The sequence below is a fragment of the Dreissena polymorpha genome, chromosome 11, assembly GCF_020536995.1.
Source record: "Dreissena polymorpha isolate Duluth1 chromosome 11, UMN_Dpol_1.0, whole genome shotgun sequence".
NCBI classification, from domain to species: Eukaryota; Metazoa; Mollusca; class Bivalvia; order Myida; family Dreissenidae; genus Dreissena; species Dreissena polymorpha.
Genome location: NC_068365.1, coordinates 1,435,292 through 1,447,955, shown reverse-complemented (window position 1 = coordinate 1,447,955; position 12,664 = coordinate 1,435,292). Strand labels below are relative to the sequence as shown.

The window sequence follows — 12,664 nt, the reverse complement described above, 5'->3', positions numbered from 1 at the left end:
GTGACACGTACAAGAGCCTTGAATGTCTTGCTAGCGTTGATGACGTCCTGGATCAGGGGATGTTCAATGAGCACTTTGAAGGGTACGGGGTCCGAGGACTCATAGCCCAGCTCCTGGTAGACACCAGCCAGTCTCTCCTGGCAACAGGAACAACACACAGATAGTTTTACCCGTTACCACATAGATACATATTTTTACGCATTTTTATTTATATTATATTTTTATGTCTCCTCAATTTATTTCATTAGTTTCATATTATAAAAATAAGCAAAATAAGGCAATAAAATCACTACAAGTCATTTGTGGCCCTAACAAAGAAATAAGCATGGCAGATATCCCAGACACAGGGCCTGAGGGTACTACCGGTAAGATCTTATCATTCTGTCATGCACAAAAACTAAAGCAAAATTTCACTAAGGTAAATAGCATATTCCCTACATACCCTGGATGTTGCATCCTCTGGGTCTGCAGTGACAGAGTAGCGGTGACTGTCGCCCTTGGGTGTCTCCCCGTGGTGCAGGACTCGGTACAGCGCATCCAGGGGCACCACCGAATCAACCGCGTCTGCAGGGATGTCATCTGGTGGGGGAAGGGGGGACAACTCCTCTGGGTCATCTGGGATGTCCGGGCTGTACAGAGAGAAGAATATATGAGCCTCCATATGTGAAAACGGGGGTTTAATGCATATGTGTAAGTGCTGTTCCAGATTAGTTCATTACATCATAAAATGTAACAAAAAAATTATGAGGATGTAAGCAGTTAACACAGGCTAATCAGGGATGACACTTTCTTTTCTTGTTATTGGACTTTTTCGCTTAAAGGAAGATTCTTCTTGATGCAAATCAAGTTTAGGCGGAAAGTGTCATCCCTGATTAGCCTGTGCAGACTGCTTACATCCCTTGCTGATAATTTTTTTCTTTTTTGATGTCATGAACTAAGGAATGATGTTTAAGGTAAGATTTCTAATACTAATCAGCGTAAAACTGTTCTTTAATATTATGAATAGAGATCACAACAACAGTCATTATAACACAGTCATTTATTCAAAGGTGGTAAAATCAAAGTCATTTATGAAAGTTTGCATATTGTTACACTAGACTACCTATGGATGGTTCTCTCAGCTCTAGGTGCAGGCTTCATGATGCGGGGCATGTGTACACCGGATGCCACACTGAGAGCCCGCAGGAAGCCTTCATGGGCGCTGGAGGACGCACTAAAGTACAGCAGCTGCAAAAAGAGCATACAAATAACAAAGATCGAGTTTTATATTGAGCCATGTTCTGGGAAAACTCAGCTAAAGGCATAATTTTTCCTCCCAGATTAGCTTGTGCACACATGCTAATCACGGACGACACTTTCCACATGGAATCCATTTTGGTTTAAACAAGACTTCCATTCAAATAAAAAATCCATAAAACCATACTTTCTGTATATAAACAACTAAATAGTTGCATTTTATTGATTTGTTATTCTCTACAATACAATCAATTATTAAGAAACTCACATCCATATACAAATCAAATTTACTTAACTTTTGACCAACCCAACAGTTAAAGAATACCAATTTTAAAATAACATTAAATATTTTTTTCAGCCTGCATTGCATACTTCAGCTTACTGACAACTGCATACTGGTGATTTTTAAATAAACAAGTTGGATGCTTTGGTTTCAATGAAGAACAGAAACAATCGGGACTAGAAAAGCAATCACAATACTTTTGACTTTAAATTTACCCTTGTTCTGGGAAAACTGGGCTTAATGCATGTTCACAGGCTAATCAGGCATGACACTTTCAGCTTTTATGGAATTTTTTGTTTAAAGAAAGTCTCTTATAAACAAAACTCAAAGTTAAGGGCTGCACAAGCTAATCTGGAATGGCAATTTACACACTTGCATTAAGTCAAGTTTTCCCAGAACAAGATTTAATTATTAATTGAGTTTGAAATCGCACATTCTCAGTGTAGGAGTGTTTTCTACTCACCATTCCAATGTAGTCCATCACTGCAGGCACTCTGTTGTGGTTTGCAAAGATTTCAAAGAGGAAGGCCTTCAGCATGGTTGGGCGTTCAAAAACCTCGTCGGACTTATCTTCAGTGGCGAACCACATGTTCATCTGAAACCGCCAGATATGGTTATCGGTACGCCAAATAGTCTAAGTCAATAAATGTTCTGAACACCAATCACTCTTTGATTGTGTATACAAGAATCTGGGACATTACCAAAATAAGCCTTGTCATCAGAAAACCAGGCTTGCGCAGCTGTCCCAGATTAGCCTGTGCTGATGACTATTTTTGCACATGCATTAAGCCCCATTTAAGCGGCTCAAATGGACTGGACGAGCTTAGACTTGAACAAGTTGTTAATACTTACAAAATAAAAGCATAGCAAAATTAAAGGCAATATGACATAAATTATGATAAGAGAAAGCAGAGGTCCTTACAGTTATGGATTATTATGTTTAATAATGAAAAGCCAAACACAAACTGATCCATAATTTTCAAGATGTAAGATAACACAATTACTATCACGCTGAGAAAATACACATTCAGAGGCAACTATTCAACCCTATCAGTAACTTGCAGACTGTTCAGGTGTTATGCTGTTTAATGCTCATTTGCATATTAGGGTTGGGAATGAAGACTTTAAACTTAAATCTAGTAAGAACAGTCTTTAATTTGATTTGATTTTCTAAGGGACAAAAACATGCATCAAAATGCGTATTCCAAAGTTTAAGGGTATATTGATTGCTGCCATAAGGTGAGCTATCCTCCTACCCTGTCATACTGTTCCCCGGTGACAAAGCCAGTGGACTTCTGGTCCATGTTTTGGTATCGCGCCAGGGTCTCTAGTAGAATGGACTGGGTAGGCGCAGGGATCGGTTGTGCCAGTGCCATCAGGAACCTTCGCCAATCAACGTACTCCGAGTCTGAGGAGCAACCTGCTGCTATATCCTGGATCTGTGGGGTATGAATTGATACATGGCTAGATGAATTGTGGGAAAATGGGTCTTGATTCTTTAAAAGCAGAGGGTGTAAATGCATTCAGCCCAGTTTTCCCACAATGCTGCACAAGAATATCCAAACATAGATGAAATAGGTATATTTTTAATGTGTCTCTAAATTTTCAGAAATGGACTTTTTTTCAAATCTGATTTTTCGGATCAGACTAAGAGTAATTACGGTAATTTTGTGAACCTTTAGTTTTTTAAATTTAGAAGTCCTGTCATCTTGGTTACAGACCTGCTGTGGAGTGATTTTGAACCAAACGTATTTTACCATTGCCTCAGACATGATATTGAGCCAGAAGTATGTTACCAAGGTTACAGAACTGCTGTAGAAAGATGTTGAACCAGACTTATGTCACCATGGCTACAGACTTGCTGTGGAGTGATGTTGAACCAGACATATGTTACCATGGCTACAGACTTGCTGTGGAGTGATGTTGAACCAGACATATGTTACCATGGCTACAGACTTGCTGTGGAGTGATGTTGAGCCAGACGTATGTTACCATGGTTACAGAACTGCTGTAGAGTGATGTTGAACCAGACTTATTTCACCATGGCTACAGACTTGCTGTAGAGTGATGTTGAACCAGACTTATTTCACCATGGCTACAGACTTGCTGTGGAGTGATGTTGAGCCAGACATATGTTACCATGGTTACAGACCTGATGTGGAGTGATGTTGAACCAGATATGTTACCATGGTTACAGACCTGCTGTGGAGTGATGTTGAACCAGACGTATGTTACCATGGCTACAGGCTTGCTGAGGTGTTATATTAAGCCAGAAGTTACAGACCTGCTTAAGTGTTATGTTAAGCCAGACATATGTTACCATGGTTACAGACCAGCTGTGGTGTTATGTTAAGCCAGACATATGTTACCATGGTTACAGACCTGCTGAGGCGTTAAATAAAAATGTTAAGCCAGACCTGCTGAGGCATAATCTAAAGCCAGATATATGTTACCATGGTTACAGACCTGCTGAGGAGTTATGCTAAGCTAGACTGTGTTACCATGGTTTCAGACCTGCTGTGGAGTGATGTTAAGCCAGACGTCAGGCAGTTGTTCCATGCCGTGGGTGACTGACACCATGTTCTCAAACGTCTCACAAAACGATTTGATGGACATCACACCTGTGGGGGCTGTTGTGGCAAACTGAAATAGACAGATACATTGCTATTGAACAAAATATTCAACTTTGTGCTTGGAGGACTAACTACCTGTTAATATGTATACCTAATGATTGAAACTTCTGTGTATAATTCTTTTTGAATCATGAAAGGTTTTGTGAATACTTACACAAATGGACAGACTATTAGTCTTCAACCAAACACACAAGAATTTAATTAAAATAAAATAGAATAGCTAATATAAAATAGTTGCAAATTTACTAACATTTAAACCAAACAAACCAACTGAGCCTTGCTCTCAGAAAACCCAAAAACAAACCAACTGAGCCTTGCTCTCAGAAAACCCAACTTAATGCAAGTGTGTAAAGAAAAAGTTGTACAGGGTAACTCCATTTTGTAATTCCATTTTTAACAAAATATATATTTTGCATATAAACATAAAATCTATGAAATACACATTTAACATTTTTTGGATATAAATTATGGTACATAGCATCTATGTAGACTATGGCTGGTGTGAATAAAATATGTTTCAAACAGTGTCCCTTTCAAACAGAATTTAAAGGTTAACCAGAATGGAATAGCATTACAAAAGTACATAAAAATATGGGTAAAAACATGTAAAACAAGAGATGTCTTTGTAAGGAAACACAATGCCCCCTATTGTGCCGCTTTGGAGCCATGATATATTTGACCTTTGACCTTGAAGGATGACCTTGAACTTAAATCACTCAAAATGTGCAGCTCCATGAGATACACATGCATTTTAAATATGTAGTTGCTATCTTCATTATTGCAAAATTTGACCTCTTACCTTGACCCTGAAGGATGACCTTGACCTTTCATTGCTCAAAATGTGCAGCTCCATGAGATACACATGCATGCCAAATATCAAGTTGCTATGTTCAATATTTCAAAAGTTATTGCAAAACTTTACTACATTAAAGTTTTAAATATTTGACCTTTGACCTTGAAGGATGACCTTGACCTTTCACCACTAAAAATGTGCAGCTCCATAAGATACACATGCATGCCAAATATCAAGTTGCTATGCTAAATATTTCAAAAGTTATTGCAAAACTTTACTATATTAAAGTTTTAAATTTTCGACCTTTGACCTTGAAGGATGACCTTGACCTTTCGCCACTCAAAATGTGCAGCTCCATGAGATACACGTGCATGCCAAATATCAAGTTGCTATGTTAAATATTTCAAAAGTTATTGCAAAACTTTACTATATAATTTTTTTAATTTTCGACCTTTGACCTTGAAGGATGACCTTGACCTTCCACCACTCAAAATGTGCTTTGACCTTGAAGGATGACCTTGACCTTTCACCACTCAAAATGTGCATCTCCATGAGATACACATGCATGCCAAATATCAAGTTGCTATGTTCAATATTTCAAAAGTTATTGCAAAACATTACTGTAAGGTAAAGTTTTGGGACAGAATGACAGACAGACAGACAGGCCAAAAACAATATACCCACGATCTATTGATCCGGGGGCATAAAAATAGACAAAAAAAGCATGTGCTTGAAGTTTAAAATCACCCAAAAGCGGAAAAAGTCGTCCCTCATTTCCTCATAAGCCTGTGCAGACTGCACACGCTTATTGGGGATGACACTTTATGAACATGAATTAAGCCCCACTTTCCCAGATCAAGGCTCAGATATATCCCTATCCCTACCTGTCCGTAGAGATTCCTGAGCTGTGCCCCAGTGAACATGTCTACTCAGATATATCCCTATCCCTACCTGTCCGTAGAGATTCCTGAGCTGTGCCCCAGTGAACATGTCTACTCAGATATATCCCTATCCCTAACTGTCCGTAGAGATTCCTGAGCTGTGCCCCAGTGAACATGTCTACTCAGATATATCCCTATCCCTACCTGTCCGTAGAGATTCCTGAGTTGTGCCCCAGTGAACATGTCTACTCAGATATATCCCTATCCCTACCTGTCCGTAGAGATTCCTGAGCTGTGCCCCAGTGAACATGTCTACTCAGATATATCCCTATCCCTAACTGTCCGTAGAGATTCCTGAGCTGTGCCCCAGTGAACATGTCTACTCAGATATATCCCTATCCCTAACTGTCCGTAGAGATTCCTGAGCTGTGCCCCAGTGAACATGTCTACTCAGATATATCCCTATCCCTACCTGTCCGTAGAGATTCCTGAGCTGTGCCCCAGTGAACATGTCTATCATGGGTGTCTCCTCCTCCTTCTCAGCAGGGGGCGGGGACGGGGTCTTGAACACAGCCAGGTCCTGAAAACAACATTAACTGATGCTTATGTCACATTAAACCCTTTTCAGCTCAGTGAAAATGGCAACCAGCAACCGACATAAAGGTTACTCGCAGGCTGTTCAGGTTTTATGGTCTTTGCTGCTTATCAGTATCTTAAGGTTGGAAACCTTTGCCATAAAAACACATATCTAGTAAAAAAAAGGTCTTGAAGGGACTTCAAACATGTCAAAATTTTTAATTTGAGGGGGAAAGGGCTTTTAGTGGTATTTCAGTTTACAATATTCAAAGGACAGCTTTGGGTTATGGAGATATTTGAATCAATTTACTGGTATGGGAATCAGCTGGGTAAAATATGGCCCTGTTGCTCAGTTCAAACAGCAATTTATTGGGAAACAATAGTTTGTCATACTCAACATTTTAGGTCGTGGTGTAGTTGATATGGTTTTTGCCTAGTTACCCGGAGATCACTGGTTCAATTCCCACAAAGGAAGCGTTCTTTAGATCTCCTCAAATGAAACAAAGTACTGGTTTTACCTAGAAAACGGACCCCAGAGCATTTTAATATGCCTAAGGCTTGAAATGCAAGTAAGTCACAATAAATAGATTTTAACTGTACAATTGAATCTGGGAATGCTGAGTATAGCAGTAGTTACCTACACACAATCAGTATACCATTTGAGGCAAATAAAGGAATGTGCTATGGCTGCATACTGTGTCAAGTGTTTATGGGAAACTCTAAGGAACAGGAGATCAGGGGTTAGAAAATGGTTGAAGAAATAATCAAGTCCAGCAATAAACCAAGTGAGCGGGTCGGCCCTATTATTAGCCTCCCCAATACAAGTGTTGGTAGTCGTTCCAACCTCATTCAGGAGGAAGTCCTGCTGTTTGAGCATGAGTTGCTGCTTGATCCTCATCTTGTTCTCGATCGCATGGCGCACAATCTCAGACATGTGGTCAATGCTGCAACAATCCATAGGATCTAATAGAGTCTGTATACTTGAAGAGGTAGCTTTCAGTTCTTTTTTTATATAAAAGATGAGAAAAAATTCATGAGAAATAATTAAAAGAAATAAAAACGGTGTTAATATTGAAAAGGAAATATTGATATTAGGGAAATATTTCATGTATTGTATTTTTAAATTAACATAATCACATACTGATTTTTTTCATTATATAATAATGCAATACTGATATTATTCTAAAATGTAAGCAAAACTGTTTTTGTGTATATGTGTGGATATAATTGAAGAATTATCAGAACCACATTTGACCTGACAACAAACAGAATTCTAGGAAAACTGGACTCAATGCATGTTGCGTACAGTATCACTACAATCAGCCTGTACAGTTTGCACAGGCTAATCAGGGATGACACTTTCCGCCTAAACTGTCCTTACCTCTCCATCTCTTTGAGGTATCGAGCCCCAAGCCAGTCGTTCATGTCCTTGAAGGCATTGTCTGCCTTGTGTTTGAGATCCTGCAGCACTGCCATTGCAGTGACCTTGACAAGCTCCATGCGAGCCTTACACGCCTTCTCTTCCTCGTGGATGGCGAAGAAGTACTCCTGCTTCATGCGGTCACGTATGCTGTTACGATGCTTGTCCTCTTCACTGATTGGCTCAGAGACTGTGATAGAAGAAAGGGCATTGGCCTTAAGTGTCATCCCTGATTAGCCTGTTCAGTCCACAAAGGCAAATCAGAGACAATACTTTCTGCTTTCATGGAATTTTTTTCTAAAGGACTTCTCAGCTAAAATAAAATCAAAAGGACGTCTCTGCTAAAAGAAAATCCAGTTTAAGCAGAAAGTGTTGTCCCTTATTAGCCAGAGCAGACTTTTCTTGGTTAACCCTTTGCATGCTGGGAAATTTGTCTTCTGCTAAAATGTCGTCTGCTGAATTTCTAAAATAAGCATTTTCTTCATTTTTTTCAAAGAATACTATCAGAATAGCAAACAGTTTGGATCCAGATGAGACGCCACGTTCTGTGGCGTCTCATCTGGATCCAAACTGTTTGCAAAGGCCTTTAAAATTCAGCTCCAGCGCTTTAAGGGTTAAGCTGGTTTTACCAGTAGTGCACATACCTATGCTAGTTACTGACAACTGCACTACTATTCTTAAAATAAAACCTCATAATATTTTTTCAAATATAAACCAGCATCTCCGTTTAATACTTATACTTCTACACATAAAATAAAGATGAAACAAAATTATCAGATGAATCGTTTACACGCCAACCTAAAAACAATAGTTATATTGCTTTTTTTTAAACCATCATATGTGTAAGAAAATGCAACATAATTGACCCAAATACAATTTCAGAGAAAATTTGTGAACATTAAAATTGGTTTAAATTTTTCCTGTTTTTGGTCTGATATTGATTATGGTACATCTTCAGCCAACATTTACTGGGACATAAGTAGTCCGTTTACACAGGGTGTAGTATGTAGCTTGGCGAATTGGCTTATTTCCCTCACAGGTACCCATTTATACACCATTGGTTGAGAGGAGCACGCTTGGGATTACGTTTTGCTCAGAAAATTTCCAGTGGTCTAAGTGGGATTTTAACCAGGGGCCTTCCGATTCCTAGACCAGGGTCCAACCACTTGACCACTGTTAAAATAAAGAAAATTGAATACTTTAAATTGTTTTCTTATATAACACCTACAACTTGATATATGACAATTTTATTAACAATTCATAAATGTAAAATGAATCAAACAGGTCAACTACCAAAAACATAAACGCATGCAAAACAATTCCATAACTGTTTTAAAACAAAGTTTATGTACATTACTTGGTATTGGTGCAGGAACCTCTGAAATTATCATCAGTATTCATATACAATTTTATAAACCGGCACAATATATTTGCAGAGCATTAATATGAACATTAACTGTAATGTGACATCAGGTGTTCAACGTTTCAGTTATAAATTCAATTTGATAAATATAGCACTCTCAAGCTTGGTCTTAAAGTGAGAATCACACATGCAATTTTTAAGGACAACACCTCCATCAAAACTCAAGTTAAGGAAATTTATCGGGGTATGCCATTTTTTTCGATTGTTATTGGTAACACTGAACTTGACAGTTACCAGACAAGACTTTAAACCAATCCCAAGCTAGGTTTTAATGCAATCTTTTTATATCCTAATTTATATCAAGATTTGCCAACGCAAATTGAAGTAATTGACCATAAACCACATTTTTTTATGCCTCCAGATGGGGGGTATATTGTTTTTGGCCTGTCCGTCTGTCATTGTATTTGTGTGTCTGTCTGTCATTGTATGTGTGTGTCTGTCCCAAAACTTTAACCTTGGCCATAACTTTTACAATATGGAAGACAGCAACTTGATATTTGGCATGCGTGTGTATCTCATGGAGCTGCACATTTTGAGTGGTGAAAGGTCAAGGTCATCCTTCAAGGTCAAGGTTAAAGGTCAAATATTGAAGATAGCAACTTGATATTTGGCATGCATGAGTATCTCATGGACCTGCACATTTTGAGTACTGAAAGGTCAAGGTCATCCTTCAAGGTCAAAGGTCAAAGATATGGATGGGGGTATTGTGTTTTACAAACACAGCTCTTGTTAGTAATTTGACCTACATCTTGACCAATCTGGCAAAGCAATTCCAAATGAGTCTTCATGCAAGCTTCCCAAACACAATTTCAATGCAATATCTCCATCTTTTTTATGTTTTTCTTTTTTAGTAACAGTGACCTTCATATTAAACACACAAATACAATCCCCAAAAAGGTCTCCGTGAAAACTTGTTACCGTATACGTGCGCTTATAAGACGCCCTCACTTATAAGACGCACCCGAATTCAGACTTTTTATGGGTGGATTTCAGACTGACCCGCGTGTAAGACGCGGTCAAATTTTGCCGTATTCATCGGCCGGAAAATGGCCGAAAAATGGCCGAAAAATGGCAGAATGTTAAAGAAAATCATCAATTAGTAAAACATTGAGAATTTTTCAAACTCGCTCTGCATACAATTAGTAATTCACGCAAGTCTGAAAAATAAAACAAACAACAAAGTAAATAATATTTGTTTATTTTATGATATATTAGTGGGTTTTAATTTATTTTCAAGTATTATTCATGCAATAAAAATAATTATCAAATTGACAAAATTTCTAACAATTGCGTATTAATCATTTGCCCTAACAATTGCAAACAATTGCAAACATATTACGTTCGTAATATCAATGCACAAGCAAAATTGATTGTGTCAGTCATCTTAATTGTATTGTTTGACAGGTATTGAAATCTAATAGGCAGATATTTTGAAAGCGTTTAGTTTTATTACCTAGATTATGCAAATTTTACGCCCATTGTCTATCAACAATAGGTAACGCCTACTTTCATAAAATTAGCCAATCGCGTGATAGAGTGATAGACTCCGAAGCGCAGATCGAAATCACGTGTCAAGAAGAAAGCCATATGCGGATAATTGCATGCGGTCGCTCTTTGCTCCCGTCGTTGTTGGCCCCCAATAAATAATGTGTCATCGGCATTAGTGGGTCGTCTGAATAAACGTGTTTATTTAACAATTGACAGTTGCAAACTGGTAACTTATTTCAGAGGATACCTTAATTGCCAATTATGTCTTAATTAAAAATTAACGACGTGGAACAAAGACGATCAGGTGATACAAACTTGTCAAATAGCATTTGTAATCGGCAGCGTGTTTATTAAACAATTGACAGTTTCAAACTGAGAATTGATTTTGCTGTTGTTTTAAGCATGCTGGCATCGTGTAGCCGCTTACACACTTATACTATAATGGCCAATTTATATGGCATTTAACGACGTCGCGCGCAGACAATTGGGTGATAAAAACTTTTCAAGAATAATCACGGACAATATAACGTCTTACGCCCCAAAAATAACAAAATTCAAATTAAAAATAATAGACAACAAAATCAGTAACAATACATTTTATTACAAATAAATCGGTAACTGAACATAGCGTTCCGATACACGGTACGGGCCAATACAGACTTTAGAGAAAATGCAAATGGCTGCCGCGATGATTCAAAACAACTGACAAGTGTCCAACTTGGCTAGCATAAGCCCAGTAAACTCGATATTTTGAAATTTTGTGTTTATTTTCACCAGTATCTCGCTTATAAGACGCGACCCCAACTGTAACTTATTAATTTAAGTCTCAAAAATGCGTCTTATAAGCGCACGTATACGGTATATGAAAAGTTTCACCAAGATTGATAAATGCCAACTAATGCAAACTTAAGTTATTGACCGGAAAGCACCTGGCTAATGCCCTCCGCAATCAATTGCCCTATATAAAAAACAAGGATTATAAACTAAGTTAAAAACTGGTTTAAATACGTATCCCTTTGGCCTTACGTGCAGGAGTTACAGCCCCTTCCTCCTTCTTGCCTCCCTTCTTGGGCGAGGGGCTCCGGCTCTTCTTGCCCTTGGCAGCTGCCTTAGGCTTGGTCTTGGCGGCAGCCTGCGCAGCTATGAGCTCCTTCTGGCGCTCAGCCTCCTTCTGTCTCTCTGCCTCCTCAGCTGCCTCCCTGGCTGCCTCTTCCTGGGACATCTGCAGAATTTTCATTAAAAAACGTATACTCTCACGATGTTTTGCAATTTAACAAGCTGCACCATGCACACGTTTGAATTCCAAGTGTAACTATAGTTGTTCCTTGGGGGCACATTACTTGACCTTTGACCTCTAAGTGTGACCATGACTTTTCCTTGGGGGCACATTACTTGACCTTTGACCTCTAAGTGTAATCATGAATTTTCCTTGGGGGTACATTACTTGACCTTTGGCCTCTACATGTAAGCGTGACTGTGTCTTTTCCTTGGGGGCACATTACTTGACATTTGACCTCTAAGTGTGACCATGACTTTTCATTGGGGGCACATTACTTGACATTTGACCTCTAAGTATGACCTTGACTTTTCCAAGAAGACACAGGACTTACACTTAAAAGAATTCTCCACATTTGTGGTAAATAATATCAAAATGCAAGATAAATGACAAAGTTACAATCCAGTCAATTGAATTGATACCTTAAAGCATGCACATGCACTCAACCATTGCAACATCTACCACTAATAAGCGTTTCACAAGCTGGGTTACCAAAACTTTTAATTGATTGAGATATTAGACAATTGTTGGCTAAAAACAATTAAAAAGTTTTATGTGGTTTGTTGGACTAAAATTGTGATTTCTAATAAATTGCTTAAAAAATATGTCTTTATTGTATCAACATTCATAGCAACATTCATAGCAAGTTATGTAG

At 38.4% G+C, this 12,664-nt stretch overlaps 1 protein-coding gene across 1 annotated transcript in view; it reads right to left on the bottom strand.

The window, feature by feature from the left end:
• The window catches only part of LOC127851123 (sperm flagellar protein 2-like), a 49,202-nt gene that overhangs the window by 2,062 nt on the left and 34,476 nt on the right, over nt 1–12,664 (bottom strand). Inside the window, 11 exon segments of the mRNA XM_052384683.1 lie at nt 12–137; nt 443–629; nt 1,103–1,227; nt 1,983–2,114; nt 2,776–2,958; nt 4,034–4,162; nt 6,299–6,406; nt 7,247–7,346; nt 7,784–8,012; nt 9,180–9,200; nt 11,760–11,955. Coding sequence (XP_052240643.1) covers nt 12–137; nt 443–629; nt 1,103–1,227; nt 1,983–2,114; nt 2,776–2,958; nt 4,034–4,162; nt 6,299–6,406; nt 7,247–7,346; nt 7,784–8,012; nt 9,180–9,200; nt 11,760–11,955 — 1,536 coding nt within the window.